This window comes from Ursus arctos, unplaced genomic scaffold (genome assembly GCF_023065955.2).
Source record: "Ursus arctos isolate Adak ecotype North America unplaced genomic scaffold, UrsArc2.0 scaffold_4, whole genome shotgun sequence".
NCBI classification, from domain to species: domain Eukaryota; kingdom Metazoa; phylum Chordata; class Mammalia; order Carnivora; family Ursidae; genus Ursus; species Ursus arctos.
In genome coordinates, this window is record NW_026623056.1 from 2,043,817 (window position 1) to 2,064,699 (window position 20,883).

General features: G+C 36.9%; 1 protein-coding gene across 1 annotated transcript in view; it reads right to left on the reverse strand.

Annotated features, from left to right (window-relative positions):
• The window catches only part of ZBBX (zinc finger B-box domain containing), a 78,418-nt gene that overhangs the window by 30,627 nt on the left and 26,908 nt on the right, over nt 1-20,883 (reverse strand). The window contains exons 7-9 of the mRNA XM_044384775.2: nt 16,537-16,692; nt 11,348-11,522; nt 6,460-6,580 (exon numbers count right to left, since the gene is read on the reverse strand). Of these exons, the coding sequence (XP_044240710.2) occupies nt 6,460-6,580; nt 11,348-11,522; nt 16,537-16,692 (452 nt within the window). The remainder of the gene's footprint in view (nt 1-6,459; nt 6,581-11,347; nt 11,523-16,536; nt 16,693-20,883) is intronic.

A 20,883-nucleotide genomic window follows, 5' to 3' on the forward strand; every position in this document is an offset into this window, starting at 1 on the left:
AATGGGAGAATATATTTGCAAATGATGCTACAGATAAAAGACTGGTATCCAAGATCTACAAAGAACTTCTCAAACTCAATACACGAGAAACAAATAAACAAATCAAAAAATGGGCAGAAGATATGAACAGACACTTTTCCAATGATGACATACAAATGGCTAATAGGCACATGAAAAAATGTCAAAATCATTATCCATCAGGGAAATTCAAATCAAAACCACACTGAAATACCACCTTACACCAGTTAGAATGGCAAAAATTGACAAGGCAAGAAACAACAATTGCTGGAGAGGATGTGGAGAAAGGGGATCCCTCCTACATTGTTGGTGGGAATGCAAGTTGGTACAGCAACCCTGGAAAACAGAGTGGAGGTCCCTTAAAAAGTTAAAAATTGAGCTACCCTATGACCCAGCCATTGCACTACTGGGTATTTACCCCAAAGATACAGGCATAGTGAAGAGAAGGGAGTTCTCAACATTTGCTGCAACATGGATGGCACTGGAAGAGATAATGCTAAGTGAAATAAGTCAAGCAGAGAAAGACAATTATCATATGATTTCTCTCATCTATGGAACATAAGAACTAGGAAGATTGGTAGGGGAAGAAGGGGATAAAGAAAGGGGGTAATTAGAAGGGGGAATGAAGCATGAGAGACTATGGACTCTGAGAAACATACTGAGGGCTTCAGAGGGGAGGGGGATGGGGGAATGGGATAGGCTGGTTATGCATAGTAAGGAGGGCACATATTGCATGGTGCACTGGGTGTTATACGCAACTAATGAATCATCGAACTTTACATCAGAAACCAGGGATGTACTGTATGGTGACTAACATAATATAATTAAAAAAATTTTTTAAAAAGAGTAGATATAAAGCAGAAGGTTTGGAGTGTTACAAGTTGAATGTTTAAAAGTATACTATACTATATACTAAAAAGTATACTATATACTAAAATCACTAATGAATTACTTGTCATTCAAAAAAAAAAATGACCACCACCAAACAAACAAAAAACCCTGAAAATACCAGGCTCTGTTGAAGTTAGAGAGCAACCAGAAGTCATACATTGAGGGAAAGGACACAAACTGTGCAGTTGCTTTGCAGAAATGGTCAGAGAGTTTCTCATAAAGATAAACATCCACTTACCATATGATCTAGCCATCTCAGTCCCAGGTATTTACCCGGGGAATTAAAAACTTATATTCAAGCAAAAACCTATTTGCAAATCTTTCTAACCCGTTTAGTCATAATTGCCAAAAACTAGAAATCAGCAGGATGTTCTTCAATAGATTAATGGATAAACTGTACATCAGGATGATGAAATCTCCCCCACAATAAAAAAAGAATGGATTTTGATTCACTGAAGAACACAGATGACTCTTAAATGCATTTTGCTAAGGAAAGGACACAAAAGACTACATATGGTGTGGTCTCATTTATATGACATTCAGAAAAAGGCAAATATGTATGGATAGAAACAGATTGATGGTTGTCATGTGTTGAGGAAGAAGGGCTGAGTACAAAGGGGAAGCAAAAGGGAATTTGGGGGCAATGAAAATGTGGTGTTTGGTACTATGGAGAACACTTGACTCCAGGCATTTGTAAAAACCCACAGAACTGTATACAAGTTCATGCTATTCAAATTTTAAAAAGTACTTGGGATATGGACATAACCCAGTAAATGGCAGAACTACTCTAAAGAAGATGGGGAAGAAATGAGGGCCACGGCCTCAGTAACTTTGGAGAAAAAAGATTCTGACTGTATAGTGTAGGCTAAAGATAAAAAGCACCGCACACAAACAATGCACTGTAGTGTATATACAGAGAGAGTAGTGTATATATACACATATACACACGGGATGATAAATGAATAAATATATCATAGATAATGAAAGCCAAGGTTCTCACTGTAGGTGAAAGAAACTAAAAATAAGCAAAGGGAGAACGTGATGCTGGTTTAGAGTCAGAGGTATGAGTACACTCATGTTTACTTTAACAGATATTCAGGTAGATAGATACAGAAATATATTTGGCTGTATGTTTATAGTGGGTAAGTATACATACATATATTTCCTAGATGATCTCTGGGAAAACCTAGGCTCTGTGGTACCTTTGTAGCCATGAACATACCTATAATCCAGATCTTGGTTTTTGAATACCATTTTCCAAATAATTCAAATAATCAAGATTATTTGGAAAATTTATTTCTGGCCTAGGGCACAAAAATGCATCTTGGGTGCCAGAAAAATGAAGGATGTTACAAGCAAACCAACCAATAAACAAAAAAGGATGAGACTATGTTGAAAGCAGAGAGGAGTCAACCTGAATCAGCTCTCAAGCCAGGAGCCATTTGAGTCACAAAATAAGTAACAATAGTATGGGATATCAATCCAAAAAACAAAACACATATCCATGCGTCTACACAAATTAATAACTGAGTAAATAAATGAAAGAGGGGAAGGGATAGTCTTCCTTGAAGGATTCTAATTAATAAGTATAGTAGAAATGGAGGAAACAGAAAATCCCTAGCTATTCTGCTTCTGGCAAAAGCCACTGATATATGAAAATTAGTAGAGGAAAGTTGAAGGAAAAACAGGATTTTTGTATCACCTCAAGGTATCTCCCCTAAAACCTTTATTACTTACTATGATATGAATGTACCCCCTCCCAAAATTCCTATGTTGAGATCCTAACACCCAACATGATGGCATTAAGAGGTGGGGTCTCTGGGAGGTGATTAGGTCATGAAGGTATAGACCTCATGTGGGACTGATGCCCTTATAGAAGAGAGCCAAAAGAGTGATGTGAGGACACAGCAAAAAGATGGCCTTCTATGAACTAGGAAGCAGGCCATCACTAGGCTCTGAGTTTGCCAATATCTTGATCTTGGACTTCCAACCTCCAGAACTCTGAGAAATAACTCTCTGTTGTTTTCAAGGCACCCAATTTATGTTATTCTGTTACAACATCCCAAATGGACAAAGCCAAAAATTGGTACCAGAAGTGGGGTGCTGCTAAAAATGTGGAAGCAGCCTTGGAACTCACTGATGGGTAGAGGCTGAAAGAGGTTTAAAGTTGGTACTAGAAAAAAATATATACTGCTATGAAAGAACCCTTAAAGACAATTCTGGTGAGGACCCAAAAAGAGGAGAACAGAGGAAAAGCCTCAGTCTTCTTACAGAATACCTAAGTAATCCTGAACAGAGTGTCAGTAGAAATATGGATGGATGGTAAATGCCATTCTGCTTAGGTATCAAATGGAAATAAGAAACATATTATTGGATACTGGAGGAAAGGCAATTTTCATTAATAAAGTGGCAAAGAACTTGGCTGAATTGTGTCTATGTCCTGGTATTTTATGTAAAGTAGAACTTACAAGCGAAATTATTTCTATGGCTGAGGCAATTTCTAAGCAAAGTATTGGAGGAGAGGCTTGGTTTCTCTTGACTGCTCAGAGTAAAATGCAAGAAGGGAGAAATGACTTAAAGACAGAATTATTAATCAAAATATAAGCAAAACTGAAATATTTGGAATATTCTCAGAATATACATATTGAAAAAGAACGAGAGGGTCTATTCAGGAGAGAAGAAGAAGTAAATGGCCAAAGGGTCACCTGACAGGGAGATTAATCAGAGTCGTCCAAATAGAAGTCATGACTTTTATCAGAGACAATGGAAAAAATGACCTCCAAAGGCAATTAAAAAATCATCAGGGCTATCCCTCCCACTTCAGGCACAGAAAGCTCCAGGCCACAAGAGCACCTATTGGGGCAATGCCTGGTGAAACTATGGGGGCAAGGAAGCCCTGGTAACCCCAAGCTAGAAAAGCCACATGATTTCAGCCCAAGGGAATCACAGGATGCAACCCCACATAGAGCCATCATATGAATGGGACCACACAAAGCCATAGGGGTAGAGCCACCCAAAGTCTTGGGAGCCAGCCCCTGCCCAGCATAGCCATAGGGACACTGCCTTAGTGTGTCTGGAAGGCAGAACCCCTACTCTAGTGTGTCTGGAAGGTGGGATCTCCATCCCAGTGGGCCTTGGAGTGCAGAGCATCAATGAAGAGGATAATTTTAAGACAAGGTTTAGTAGAATTTGCCCTGTGGGGTTTCAGACTTGCTTAGAACCTGCTACTCCTTTCTTTTTTCCCATTTCTCTCTTTTGGAATGGAAATATTATCCCATGCCTGTCCCACCATTATATTTTAGAAACACATAATGTGTTTGATTTCATAGGTTCATAGAAAGCAATTTGCCTCAGAATGAATCATACATTGAATCTTATCCATATCTGATTTAGGTGATATTTAGATGAGACTTTGGACTTTAAACGTGAGTTTATGCTAGAAGAAGTGAAACTTTTGGGGCTTTTAGGATAGAATGAATATATTTTGCCTGTGAGACTGACGAACCTTGCAGGGGCCAGGGCAGAAAGCTCTGTTTGGAGTGGTTCGTATGTTGCAATCCTAACTCCAAAGTGATAGTATTAGGAGGTGGGCCTTTGGGAGGTGATGGAGTCATAAGGATAGAGCCCTTATGAATGGGATTAGTGCCCTTACAAAAGAGACCTGAGAGAGTTCCCTTGCCCACTCTGCCACATGAGGACGCAGTGGGAAGGCCATCTGTGAACCAAGAAGCTGGCTCTCTCCAGATACCTAATCTGCTGGCACCTTTTACTTGGATTTCCCATCCTTAAAAACTGAAACATGAATGTTTGTGTACATAAGCTACCTGGTCTATGGTACTCTGTGTAATAGCCCAAGACATTATTTACAAAGGAAAAGAGTGAGTGTGCAGTGGAGAAACTCGGTGAGCACCACTTTAACCACGGGCTTAAAGGTTAACATACTGGTAATGAGATATACTGACAGTATGATCCTGTGATGCCACACACTGAGAAGGGCGCATCCTCTCTGTGTTATCCTTCCTCAAAATGCACAACCTCAATCTAATTATGAAAAAAAAATCAGATCCAAATTGAGTATATTCTATGAAACACCTGGCAAGTACTCTTGAAAAATGTCAGGGTCTGAGAAAAACAAGGAAAGACTGAGGAAGTGTAATGGATGAGAAGTTATGATTAAAAAAAAAAAAAAGGCAATGTGAGATCTGGATTGGATCCTGAAGTGGAATAAAGACAACAGTGGAAAAACTGATGAAATCCGAATAAAGTCTGTAGTTTAATTAATAATATTGTACCAATGTTAATTTCTTGGCTTTGATACATGCACTATGGTTATGTAAGATGTTGCCATTATGGAAAGCTGAATGAATGATATGTGGGAAATCTTAATACTGTTTTACAACTCCTCAGTATGCCTTATTTCAAAATTTAAAAAAAATTTAAACCTTGCCACATGAAAAACAGTTAAATGTGCATAGAAGTAGATAATAACCTGTCAAACAAAAGTTTCAAGGAAGGTATAAGGGCTGACTTCAAAAATCTAAAGGAATGCCATGGAGAGGAAGAATTCGATTTGCTCTGTATTGGCTTAATTGGTAGAGTTGAGACCATGTTTAGAAACCAGTCAGAAACAAATTACAGCTCACTAAGAGGTCAGCAGGCAGAAATTTCCAAAGATGGAATGGGCCATCTCAGGGGATAGTTTTATATGATTGAAGGTGAAGCAAGGGCTTGATGACCACTCCTCAGGTACATTCTAGACAGGTCCTCCAACACATTGCTCCCCAAAATGCAGCTCAGAGACCAGAATTACCCACACTAGTATCAGCTGGGAGCTGTTAGAAATTCAGAATTGCAGAGTGTCAGGTCCCACCCAGACCTAGTGAAGAAGAATCTGTATTTTGCCAGTCTACAGGTGATTCACAGGCACAATAAAATGTGAGCAGTACTGCCATAGGGCAAAGTGAGCCTTTAAAGGTACCTCCCAATACAGATCTTATTTGATCATAAAATTGTAAATGACTCTAACATGTACTCAGTTGTAATTCTGGTCTGATATTTAATAGTTTAACTTTTAAACAATTTATGAAATGGCACCTCTAATGATATAGTCTTTGAATAAAATAATTAAATACTATTAATAAAACTATAGTATTAAAGGTCTAATTAACTTAAAAGTAGATTCTGAAAGTAGAGCCTCAAAAGTTTATGCTAATGTAAAAAAATGAGAGCAATATCTTTTCAAAGTAATCTTTCATTATCACATTGTTTTTGCTATTATTCTTAAATTCTATACCATATTTGTGCATTTCCTCAGATGCACATTTGCATTTCTCCTAGCAAACTCTAAATTAATGGTGCATCACATACATAAATAAAATTTAAATTCTTATTAAACAGTAGAAGCTTCACAGGGATTTAATATTGCTTTAAAATTATTTATGCAAATGTGAAGCACACATATAAAATTGCTACAGAAAAGCATGTCACACAAGCCAGGAACATAAATAGCTTTTATATTTCTTATTAATAATGCAAGACTTCAGAAAATACCTTCTGTGTTTTTTAAGCCATAATTTTTCCATATAGGATAGACTGTCTTCTTTAAATTCAATGTTGAGTGGTTCTCTCCAAATTTTCAGATTAGTTTGTACTTCACATTCTTCCAATGAGTCTATAAAAATAAATATAATGTGCAAAATTAAGGTAATCTATAAATTACATCTCTCAATATACAAAACTTACCATTTTTGAAACAAATATGCTTTGATATTTATCTATGCAATCAACAGTTCTAGGTTTAATTAATGCAAATGTGTTAAATACTAGTGATTTATTAAATGACTGTATAGACAGTTTTCTTCAATAATCCCTTGAAATGAAAGAATCTTATGATTCATAAGGTTTTTAAAAGCAACCAATTCTCAGGGATGTACTGTATGGTGACTAACATAATATAATAAAAAAAACATTAAAATAAAAAAATTTTTAAAAAGCAACCAATTCTTTTCAATGATAAATACAAACAGATTCATTATATATTCTATCAATGCACACACACATAAAGGTATGTATTATAGCCACTGACAATAATATTTACATATTATGGGAAACAGAAAATAAATAACTCAGAATGGCACCTGGAGGAGACAACTGTCCTCATGAATTTATATCTACATGGCAATTCACTTCCAGATGCTTAAGATGTTTCTGAAGTACTACTAAATTAAAACCACTATTCAGAGATATTTAAAACTGATGGAGATTTCTGGGAAAGAAAGCAGTGTAAATCCAGGATTACCAGTCTCTCCACCTTCCTGGATACTATCCGTCTCTCCAAACTGATCATCATAGGAGGAGAAAAATTGCTGAAGGAGAAGAAAGGGAAGTAGTAAAGAGGAGAAAAATTATTTTCGAAGACTGAAATTAGAGATTAGTTCCAACTTCATACAACATGGCTGTTAATGAATAGCTTCCAGAACAGCCAAATGCAGAAACTAAATAGAAAGAAACCAAAATAATTTAAGTCACACTACCCCTATTCTTCCCAAAAAGTGGAACTGTGTTGAAGAAAGCAATTGGAGGAAGTACTGAGCAACACCTCCAGAATACACTAAACTGAAAGAATGGGAGTTAAGGATGTGAGCAAAAGGAGATCCCTCTACTATGGGTCCTCCTTTCCAGTGCAAAACAAAGTATCTCTTGATAGGAAAGCTGAAGCTAAAAATGAGGATTCACTTTTTTCTCTGTCTAGTCATAAAGAAGAGCCACTCTGCTTGAGAGATAACCCCCAGATCTATCAGGTGAGGAGGAGGAAGGAAGTAAAGCAGCTGACCTGTGATTCACTCTTCTCCCATTACCAATGGTACATCCCCAGGAAATAAAGATGGCAGGTGACCTAGGTTAATTTGTTTGTGACTATGTTAATAACTGGACCTTCTGGCAAATAGATTAATGATATTTATGGAAGCAGACTCTTATCTGTTTAATGCATTTAACAGGACAGCCCTTGTTTAGAATTACTTATAGAAAACATATCTAGGACACATGGATCTATGAAACATGTCCCCTTGAAAAGTGCCACAGAAGCTACATAACTAAGGTTTTGGTTTGCTCCCTTGTTTTCACGGGTCTCTGGCTACCTTTTGTGAGAATTTGTGTGAGATACCCCAGTATTCATACTGATTGGATGGTGGGTGTTTTTCTCAATAGACAGTGCCAAAGTCTTAAGGTGAACATATCTTTTGATGTGTTTCAAGAGGTGTTGGAAGAACAGCCAGGCAGCCAGTGTAGCTGAAACAGAACAAGCCAGAAGGAGAATAAGTGGGAGGTGAGATCACAGAGATAACGGACTTCAGATTACCTTGAACCCTCCACGCCATTGTAAGTACTTGCCTTTCACACTAAAGGAAATGAGCCTTTGGAGTTCACTTAAAATGAAACTAAATTAGAAACTAAATTAGAGGGGTGCCTGAGTGGCTCAGTTGGTTAAGCGTCTGCCTTCAGCTCAGGTCATGATTCCAGGGTCCTGGGATTGAGTTGTGTGTATCAGGGTCCCTCCTCAGTGGGGAGTCTGTTTCTCCCTCTCCCTCTCCTTTTGCCCCTCCCCCTGCTCATGCTATCTCTCTGTCAAATAAAAAATAAAATCTTTGAAAAGACAAAAAATGAAATCAATAACAGAAATAACTAGAAAACTTGAAAATTCAAAGCATGTTACTAAGCTAAATGGCCAAGAAGCATATAAAAAGATACTCAATATCATTTGTAATGAGTTACACAAAATAAATATGCCATTTCATCTTTATCAGAGCAGCAAAAATTTAAAAATCTGACAAAGTGTTGATGATAATGGGAGGCGATCAAACCTCTTATCTACTGCAGCTGGCAGTATAAACTGATACAAATACTTTGGTAAATAATTCAGTTTTACCTAGTATAGTCAAAGACATACACAGCCTATGACCCAGCTATTCCACTCCCAGGAAAAGACATCCTAGAAATGTCTGCACATGTGTACCAAGAGACCTACAGACAAATATTCATACCAGCATTGTTTGTAATGGCAAAATGGGAACCAATCCCAAAACCCATCAACATTTAAACAGGTAAATAGTGGTATTTTCATATAGCAGACGACTTAGGCAGTAAAAATGAATAAAATACAACTATCCACATCTTCATGGGTAAATCTCAGTAAATAATAGTGAGTGAAGTAGGTTGCAAAAGAATACCTACAATAGCTTTCCACTTACCGAATGTTCAAATACATGCAAATTTAACAATTTATTGTTTAGAGATACACACGTATAGTAAACTACAAGGAAATTTTTTTTAAAATGAAAAAATACAGAATCTAGGTTAGTGACAATCTCTTAGAGAGGAGGAAAGAGAGGTGCCTGGGTGGCTCAGTGGGTTAAGCGTCTGCCCTCAGCTCAGGTAATGATCTCAGGGTCCTGGGATTAAGTCCGGAATAAGCTCCTTGCTCAGCAGGGAGTCTCTTTCTCCCTCCCTCTCTTCCACCTCCCCCCTTCATGCTCTCTTTCCCTCTGTCAACTAAATAAACAAAATCTTAAAAAAAAAAAAGAGGAGGAAAGAAGAGAACAGGTGCTTACTGCTTTTTCTCCAGAATCTATACAAATTTTGTAAATGTTCTTTTGTATCAACTTAATATGTTAGGAAAAGAAAAATATTGGCAAACATATATATATGGTACACACAGAGTTTTATATATATATATATATATATATATATATATATATATATATAATACTCTGGGTCAAAAATATCATATATCAACAGAGGTCCTCATCTTAATGATTTCTCTTCAGCAACCACTGACACAACATTTCTACATTTAAAAATTTATTTTAAGGTAATTGTACAAGCACACAAATAGCTAAGATGGTCATTATAACTTATTTTACCATACTGAAAATTAGAAACAAAATATCCATCAATAAAATTCTGATTAAGTAAATCATGGCATACAGAGTATTATGCAACAGTTACAAATGATGATACACAACTGTATTTATATGGAAAGTTGTCCATGACAGAATCTAAGCAAAACAGTTACAAATAGCATGTATAGTGTCACCCCATTTATGCCTGTGTTTGTGCAACTGTGTCTATTGAAAAACATGTACCAACATGTTAACATTGCTTATCTTTAGATGGTTGAATTAGGTTATTTTCATTTTCTTCTTGGTTAACTTTTTGTTATAACAAAATCATGTAAAATAATCATTATATTATTATTATAATATAGTTATCTACACTATGAAAAACAATGTTTTTTCTTCTCTAACCTTATCTGATTTTTCAAATCAGTCCCTTTATTATTTTAAACACTATGTCTTTCAAAGTAAACAATCAAAAAGGTATTTTTATAGAAGACTTTTCCCTTTCAGAGTAGAAAAGTAAAAAATACATCAAAATTTGAAAGTTCAAATAAAAAGCACATAAAATAACATAGTCAATGAGAATTACATTAAGATACATGCTACAAAGAGAGTATATAAATAAAATCTTGGAAATATTAATGAAACTGATGTAGCATGAATAAGGGTAGGGAAAAATACTTCAAACAATATTATTTGGTAAAAAATCCAATTCTAATTGGAAGATGGTATGTAATACCTTGACATTAGGAATTACACTGTTATGAAGAATGAATAATCAGGAAAGTTCTTGTGCTGGAAAAAAAATGAAGTAAAAATAATAAAATTGGATGCTGACAATAAAGATTCATGATTGAAATTCATTATCTAACATTTTATTTTCAGTGAAAAGCAATTGAGAGTCGCTATAAGATTCTGAGTAATAAAATTAATAAATCAAATAGTTTTAAAAGTATGATATTCCTCAAGAGATTCTGGGAAATGTAAAGCTGAGACAGTATGCGCCTCAGTCATCCAATCTGCAATGTCTAGAATATGGGGGCAAAAACCATCAAGAAAAAATAAAAATAAGAAATATCCTTTGGACAGGAAAAAAAAAGATAAGTCAATTCTCCTTCTTAAGTTCATAGCCATCCTTGAACTATATTTTTTCAAGACACATACAAAAAATTTCTTTACTTCTCTATATCACAGATTCTCTTGTTTTATGTATACATACAGTTCAATAAAGGAACAGTTGTCCTGATGAAACTTTCTGCCAGGAGTGGGGAAGCTGAAAGCATCCAATTCTCCATTCATTTGACAGTCTGAGTTTACATAGGAAACAAACACAAATCTCCCCAGTGCTCAAGTCAGGGCTCTATAAATATCAAACCACTTACCCCTGGTTGTGCAGTGAGTGCTCTTTTGAGGAGTTACATCAGACTGTTATCCTAATGCTAACAGTTTTTGAACATTGCATTTATATTCACAGAGAATGGAGATAAATAAAATAAATTCAGGTTCATTTTATAACATTCATTTTATAAAAATAGCTGTACCTGCTTTTGCTTCATGTAAGTTGTGTTTCTCATTGTCATCTTGATGTCCAGTTCTCCATTGATTTAAAGCTTCCTGAAAGGACTGGGCAGAAGCTTCTTCATCAAATGACCCTTCACAGAGGAGCCTATCTTTTGGATTCGAACATTCTGCTTTTTTTGTGGTTGGAACTTCTACCTAAATCAATTAAAAGTGCATCTAAGTGTGCTTTCCTAAATTTTTCATATCTTAAAATGCAGGTAGCATTAATTATTAGGCATTTTGGATCATACACTACTTTTTAACTGAAAAACGGAATGCTTTTAAGTTGCACTTATGTATATGTTTTCCTGATTTCTTTTTCTTTCTTTCTTTCTTTCTTTCTTTCTTTCTTTCTTTCTTTCTTTCTTTCTTTCTTTCTTTCTTTCTCTTTCTTTCTTCTTTCTTTCTTTCTCTCTCTCTTTCTCTCTTTCTTTCTTTTCTTTCTCTCTTTCTCTCTTTCTCTCTTTCTTTCTCTTTCTTAATATTTTTTTATTATATTATGTTAGTCACCACACAGTACATCCCTGGTTTCTGATGTAAAGTTTGATATTTATTAGCTGCATATAACACCCAGTACACCATGCAATATGTGCCCTCCTTACTACCTATCACCGGTCTATCCCATTCCCCCACCCCCCTCCCCTCTGAAGCCCGCAGTTTGTTTCTCAGAGTCCATAGTCTCTCATGCTTCATTCCCCCTTCTGATTACTCCCCCTTTCTTTACCACTTTCTCCTCCTACCGATCTTCCTAGTTCTTATGTTCCATATGAGAGAAACCATATGATACTTGTCTTTCTCTGCTTGACTTATTTCACTTAGCATTATATCCTCCAGTGCTGTCCATGTTGCAGCAAATGTTGAGAAATCATTCTTTTTGATGGCTGAATAATATTCCATTGTATATATGGACCACAACTTCTTAATCCAGTCATGTGTTGAAGGGCATCTCAGTTCCTTCCACGAGTTAGCTATTGTGGACAATGTTGCTATGAACACTGGAGTGCATATGGCCCTTCTCTTCACTATATCTGTATCTCTGGGGTAAATACCCAGTATTGCAATGGCTGGGTCATAGGGTAGCTCAATTTTTAACTTTCTAAGGGACCTCCACACTGTTTTCCAGAGTGGCTGTCCCAACTTGCATTCCCACCAACAATGTAGGAGGGATCCCCTTTCTCCACATCCTCTCCAACAATTGTTGTTTCTTGCCTTGTCTATTTTTGCCATTCTAACTGGCGTAAGGTGGTATCTTACTATGGTTTTCATTTGAATTTCCCTGATGGATAATGATTTTGAACATTTTTTCATGTGTCTGTTAGCCATTTGTATGTCTTCATTGGAAAAGTGTCTCTTCATATCTTCTGCCCATTTTATGATTTGTTTATCTGTTTCTCGTGTATTGAGTTTGAGAAGTTCTTTATGGATCTTGGATACCAGTCTTTTATCTGTAGTATCATTTGCAAATATATTCTGATTCCTGATTTCTTTAAAACCATATCAACAATTAGAAATGGTGCAAGAGACAAATAAAAGATTAGTTGCCCAAAGAGCCTAGGGTCCATTTCTGGGTTCTCTATTCTGTTCCATTGGTCCATGTGTCTATTTTTGTGCCAGTACCATGCTGTCTTTGTGATCACAGCTTTGTAGTACAGCTCGAAATCTGGCATTGTGATGCCCCCAGCTTTGTTTTTCCTTTTCAACAGTTCCTTGGTGATTCGGGGCCTTTTCTGGTTCCATACAAATTTAAGGACTATTTGTGCCAATTCTTTGAATAATGTCATCGGTATTTTGATCGGGATAGCATTGAAAGTGTAGATTGCTCTGAGTAGCATGGACATTTTAACTATGTTAATGCTTCCGATCCATGAGCATGGAATATTTTTCCATCTTTTTGTGTCTTCTTCAATGTCTTTCAAGAGTGATTTATAGCTTCTAGAATATAGATCCTTTACATCTCTGGTTAAGTTAATTCCAAGGTAACGTATGGTTTTTGGTGCTATTGTAATGGGATGGATTCCCTGATTTCTCTTTCTTCAGTCTCATTATTCGTGTACAGAAGATAAAATGAACTTGTGGGACTTCATCAAGATAAAAATCTTCTGCACAGCCAAGGAAACAGTCAAAAAAACTAAGAGGCATCCCACAGAATGGGAGAATATATTTGCAAATGATGCTACAGATAAAAGACTGGTATCCAAGATCTACAAAGAACTTCTCAAACTCAATACTCGAGAAACAAATAAACAAATTAAAAAATGGGCAGAAGATATGAACAGACACTTTTCCAATGAAGACATACAAATGGCTAACAGACACATGAAAAAAGGTTCAAAATCATTAGCCATCAGGGAAATTCAAATCAAAACCACACTGAGATACCACCTTACGCCAGTTAGAATGGCAAAAATAGACAAGGCAAGAAACAACAATTGTTGGAGAGGATGTGGAGAAAGGGGATCCCTCCTACACTGTTGGTGGGAATGCAGGTTGGTGCAGCCACTCTGGAAAACAGTGTGGAGGTCCCTTAAAAAGTTAAAAATTGAGCTACCCTATGACCCAGCCATTGCAATACTGGGTATTTACCCCAAAGATACAGACATAGTGAAGAGAAGGGCGATATGCACCCCAATGTTCATAGCAGCATTGTCCACAATAGCCAAATCATGGAAGGAACCAAGACGCCCTTCAACAGATGACTGGATTAAGAAGTTGTGGTCCATATATACAATGGAATATTCCTCAGCTATCAGAAGGAACGAGTTCTCAACATTTGCTGCAACATGGATGGCACTGGAGGAGATAATGCTAAGTGAAATAAGTCAAGCAGAGAAAGACAATTATCATATGATTTCTCTCCTCTATGGAACATAAGAACTAGGAAGATCGGTAGGGGAAGAAAGGGATAAAGAAAGGGGGGGTAATCAGAAGGGGGAATGAAGCATGAGAGACTATGGACACTGAGAAACAAACTGCGGGCTTCAGAGGGGAGGGGGGTGAGGGAATGGGATGGGCTGGTGATGGGTAGTGAGGAGCACACGTGTTGCATGGTGCACTTGGTGTTATACACAACCATGAAGCATCGAGCTTTACATCGCAAACCAGGATGTACTCTATGGCGACTAACATAATAGAAAAACAGTAAAATAAAAAAAATGTTTATAATTAGTAAAAAAAAGTTAAAAAAATAAAAATAAAAATATAGTATGAAAAGGATTTTATGGAGAAATTCTCAAAACTTTTTTTATTCAAGAGTATTACTAATTTCCAATTGTATTGATATGTTCAGAGTATATAGCCTTAATGTTCTCTTTTTTTCCTAATTTGTTGAGATTTTTGTAAACTTACACAAATTTTATGCATGTCCCATATATGCTTAGAAATACCAATTCTCTCCTTGTTGGATATATGCGTGTACATGTCTGTTGTATCAAACTCATGGGTTCTACCAATTCTCTTCCTTTGTATTCATGTTTCTAATTGATCTATCACTGGGTTTCTGAATGAAAGTTGTGTCAAAGTTTCCCATTAATGTTGTGGATTTCCAGTCTCTTCTTGTTTTCTTATCCATATTTATTTCATTTACTTCAGAGTTATGTTTTTATGACTAATCTAATAATTGGTATAATTAATCAACTAATTGGTACAATAGTTCAATAATTTGTATATCCTCCTGGTGGGTTATACCAATATGAAATATTCCTCTTGTCCCTTTTGATTTTTGTCTTTTGCTTGGTGTTACTATTGTTACACCTGACTTCAGTTTTGTTAGCATTTTCTTCATGTGCCTTTCTCAAATTTGTTTTCAGTTTCATGTGTCATTTTGATTAAAATGTGTTCCTTTTAAACTGGAAAAAAATAAAAAAATAATAAAATAAACAACATATTGCTTTTTGCTGTCTACAAGAGACTCATTTTGAACCCAAAGATACATTCAGACTGAAAGTAAAGGGAAGGAATACCATCTTTCACGCAAATGGACCTCAAAAGAAAGCTGGGGTAGCAATTCTCCTAGCAGATAGATTGGATTTTAAACTAAAGACTATAGTTAGAGACGCAGAAGGGCACTATATTATTCTTAAAGGATGTATCCAACAAGTGGATATGACAATTATAAATATATATGCCCCCAACAGGGGAGCAGCAAGATACACAAGCCAACTCTTAACCACAATAAAGAGACATATAGATAAAAATACATTAATAGTAGGGGACCTCAACACCCCACTATCAGAAATAGACAGAACACCTTGCAAATACTAAGCAAAGAATCAAAGGCTTTGAATGCCATACTCGACGAGTTGGACCTCATAGATATATATAGAACACTACACCCCAGAACCAAAGAATACTCATTCTATTCTAATGCCCATGGAACATTCTCAAGAATAGACTATGTTCTGGGACACAAAACAGGTCTCAACCGATACCAAAAGATTGAAATTATCCCCTGCATATTCTCAGACCACAACGCTCTGAAATTGGAACTCAACCACAAGGAAAAATTTGGAAGAAACTCAAACACTTGGAGACTAAGAACCATTATTAAAAAAATTTAAAAAAATAAAAATAAAGGAATGAGGATTATTACATAGATCAAAATTTGAGGAAGCTTGTTTTTTTGCTAAAGAATCAATATAACAAGTCTATTACAAAATAATCATGAGCTGATGAAAGCTTATCTAGCACATCATGGGTTCCATAGTTAATCTGAATAACGACCAGAATTTGGTGTAAATTCAATTTTAAATAACTATAAAATTGCCTGTCACCTAAAAAAACAAAAAACCAAAAAATCATAACAACTTGGCAGAGCCTCTCTGAAATCCTGACTAAAATAAAATTGTTATATTACATTGTGTTATTTTTTTTTCATGTTTCTCCCAAATACTCATTCATTTCCTAACATGGTAGCAATGTCCAGAAAGCAACATGGTCAAATAATCATTTATTTAAAAAAAACAGTCTTCAGTAGAATCAAACCAGTCTCCTTAAAAGGATTTTTATAGTCAAGATGTTTTTAAGTCATAAAACAAACAAACAAATAAATAAATATTAAACAACAATGTGATAAAATAATCTACAAAACTCTATAGCTCTAATTAAGTCTGTAAATGACAGTGTCCATGATCATGTATGACAGAAAATATCTACTCTGTTTTCCTTAGCTTACCCCAGAGTTGCTCCCCTGTAGAAGAAACCTGGGTTTATTCTGACTTTTACTAATCTCTTTTGTAGAGTGATTCTCCCCTTTGGGTTCATCTGGATTGACTTCCTTGATAAATCGATGGGCAACATCCAATACATTGGATAATATTTGAGATTTTGCCTGTTAAAAAAGAAGCAAAATAGGACTAAAAAGACTAATTATGTCAGTCTAAGTAACTTAGATACATTAAATCCTATTTTTATTATGCTGTGATTACTAAAATCCAATACATTTCATTTAATATTTCAAAATACAAATTGACATTTACATCAACCAATATAATAGTGGCAGTTGCCATCTATTGAGCAGCTAGTTTGGTCTCATACTATCCCAAGTATCTTAAAAACATATCATTTAATCTTCAACTTTATAGCATTACTATTTTTCTCTCTGTTTTAAGGATAAAGAAATGAAAGCTCTGATGTTTAAGTAACTTAGGCCTGGTCACATGGTGAGAGGGTGGCAGAGCTGGGAAATAACCCCAGGTGTGTATAATTCTAATGACTCATAGCCTTTCTACCATGTCAACTCCAAATAGACAGATGTGTTATTTTTGTGCAACAGAAAGAACTAAATATAACTAATCTAGTAGGAGCCTGAATAAGCAGTAATGAGTATGGCTTGGTGATAAAACATCTTTAGAAAGTATTAACTATTCAAAAGTGAACATCAGGAAGTGCCTCTACCTGTAGGTTCCTAGTAAACTCCAAGCTGTTCCTCATTTAGTATCTTTGCTTATGAGTTTCACTTACCAGGGAGGCCTTCCCTCCTCTACCATCTTCTTTGCCTGGCAGACTCCTACTTCTCCTTCTAGAGTCATCCCAAATTCCTCCCACAGGTCTAGGAACCTTTCTTTGCCCTCCTCGCTCTGGCTGTGTGAGGTGCCCATCCTCTGTACCTCTTCATACCCAAAGTAGATCTTTAGTAGCCCTACAATATTGATTGTACATCACCTTTTGGTGTCTATCTATTCCATCATACCATATAAGTTCACAGAAGGAAAAAATTTTGTCTTAAATCTTTCTACAGCTACCACAGTGCCTGGCATATAACATATGGTAAAAATAAGGTGGTGGTGGAGGGAGAGGAAGATCTCCCACCAGCAACTACTCTGATCTGCCCTAGGACTCTGTAGGATTCTGGGCTCCATGTGAGCTTGAACCAAACCACCTACAGGGTGAGACTCTGAAAACCTGGTATTAGAAAGACAAGCAATAGGTCATACTCCTTTAGCAAATGTCCTCAAGACAGAGAAAAACTTCAGCAGGGGTTAGAAATAATTATTTTGTACTTTCCCATGGAAATATTCCTATTTTTAAATTTTCATCTAGTTACCTATTTAAATAACTAAGATTACATTGAAACTTCCCAGTTACGACCTTTTATAGATCTGTTAAGAGTCACTGCAATCTCATTCTGGAATAAACCACTGAAGATCAAATTAATTAGTGTTATGTCATGCTGAATTAATGAATTACCTATGAAAAATGACTAATGTCATCTATGCACATTTAAATATACATATATGTAGGCACAGATATCAGTGATATAGCTGCTCTAAATTTTCCTAGTGATCATCAAAAAGCCTATATAGACCTATATAATACTTATTTTTCAAAGAAATTCAAGCCAATGGTAATGCTTTACCAAAAAAATATTTTTTTAAACAGAGTAATCCAATATAAGCCTGATTTTAAATTCCCTAGACTAGAGATCTATTGATTTCAAAGTTGTTAGAAGGTCTAGTTTTCATTTTACACATTCATAAAAGTAGTAAAAACAACAGTATTAATTTTACATAAAATTATGAAGGTAGAATTATTTTTCAAATACATGTTTATTTACATAACACAAAACAAAGGTTATTCCTGTGCTAAAATGGATCCTGCTATCAATGTTCCAATTAATGGTTATAACATTTTTAGGTAGCATATTAAGAGACTCTGAAATGGCACACACACAAAAATGATTTCATTTCTACATTTACTGCTAAAATGTAAGATAAACATCATGGATAATTAATAAAGTGAAATGCTATAAATGAATATCTTAAAATTCTATTAATTTGGTATAAACAAAATGCCAATAAATGGGAATTTTCTTTCCTAGAATATCTTACATTTAAATATTACATTTCTTAAAAAAATTTTTTTTAAAGATTTTATTTATTTATTTGACAGAGAGACAGACAGCCAGCGAGAGAGGGAACACAAGCAGGGGGAGTGGGAGAGGAAGAAGCAGGCTCACAGCAGAGGAGCCTGATGTGGGGCTCGATCCCATAATGCCAGGATCATGCCCTGAGCTGGAGGCAGACGCCCAACCACTGTGCCACCCAGGCGCCGCTAAAAAATTTGTTTTTAATTAAAAAAATTACTTTTCTCAGTCGTAAGAGTGTATATACATTTTTCTTATTCTTGGACAGATATTATGATCCCCATTACATAGACAAGGAAACTCAAGCTCATAAAGCTTAGATGAAAGCCAAATGGTACAAAATATTGCAGCTTGAGTTAGAACCAAGATCTTTCGGGGAGTGGAGTTAAGATGCCAGAGGAGTAGGGGACCCCTTTTTCAGCTGGTCCCCTGAGTCGAGCTGAATAGGTACGAGACTATCCTGAACATCCACGGAATCAGCCTTAGATGCAGGAAGATACATCTGGATCTCTACAAATGAACATCTCCAGCAATGAGTATAGAGGTACGAAGCAGGGAGCCATGAAACCGCGCACAGATATCGGAAGATAAATGGAAGGGGGAGGGAGCCACCGCATTCAGGCGCCGGGAAGAAGTAGGCACCTGCACAGGGGAGCAGGCGGACTCACGGACCAGCACCCGCGAGAGAGCAGACTGAGACCGAGAGCCGGGGAATGCATGCCACCAGACTGACAGAGCTCCGGTGCGCTCACTGGAACCAGACTGACTGGGAGCTCCAGAGTGCACGGGGGTGGCTGGCAGCTGGCAGTGTTAGAAACACAAATGACAGAGACGCGCCAGCCCTGGAAGTGAGGGCTGCGACGCCGGGTGTGGGGCGCACATCCCAGGACGCTGCAGGGTTGAGCAGCACCAACAGAAACAGAGTTAAAGTGGCCAGAACATCAGTGGAGAGTGGTCTGCGATCCCTCTGCTCTGAGACAGGCTGGGATTCGGCCACTGCTGCTCTGACTCTCAGAAGAGGCACAGCAAACTGCCAGGGAAAGCCGCCAGAGAACAAAAGCCTGGAAATACCAGCTCACAGTGTGCCCATCCCCATCCCCCCTCGCAGAGACATGGAGACTCTACCCAAACAGGGTTGCCTGAGTATCAGAGCGGCAGGACCCTCCCCCAGAAGGCAGGTTGAAAAAGAAAGAAGCCCATATCCCTAAGGTCCCTATAAAACAAGTGCGCACTGCATGGGTCCTGGTCAATAATTTGGGCTCTGGACAATCCCGCAACCTCCCCTCATCAGAATGACAAGAAGGAGAAATCCCCCCCCAGCAAAGAAAAGACGATGAGTCTGTGGCCTCTGCCACAGAACTAATGGATATGGATATAATCAAATTATCAGAAATGGAGTTCAGAGTAACAATGGTCAAGATGATGTGTAGACTTGACAAAAGTATTAACGGAAATGTTAATGAGAATATAGAATCTCTAAGGGTGGAAATGAGAGCGAAACTGGCAGAAATTAAAAATTCTATGAATCAAACACAGTCAAAACTAGATGCTCTGACGGCCAGGGTGAATGAGGCAGAAGAACATATTGGCGAACTGGAGGATGGGTTAGTACAAGAGAAAGCTAAAATAGAAACTTGGCTCAAAAAAATCCAATCTCAAGAATGTAGGTTATGGGAGATTATGAACTCAATGAAACATTCCAATGTCAGAATCATCGGCATCCCGAGGGGGTGGAGAAAAACAGAGGTCTAGAAGAGATATTGGAACCAATTGTAGCTGAAAACTTCCCTAATATAGCAAAGGCAACAAGCATTCGTGTCCAAGAGGCAGAGAGGGCCCCTCCCAAGCTCAACCACGAGAAACCTACGCCACGTCACGTCATAGTGCATTTCGCAAATATTAGATCCAAGGATACAGTATTGAAAGCGGCCAGGACAAAGAAATTTCTCACGGACCAAGGCAAAGGTATCATAATTATGTCAGACCTGTCTACACAGACCTGGAATGAGAGAAAGGGATGGGGGGGGGCATTTTTAAAGCTCTTTCAGAGAAAAACATGCAGCCAAGGATCCTTTATCCAGCAAGGCTGTCATTCAGAATTGATGGAGAAATAAAGACCTTCCAGAATCGCCAGTCATTGACCAATTTTGTAACCAC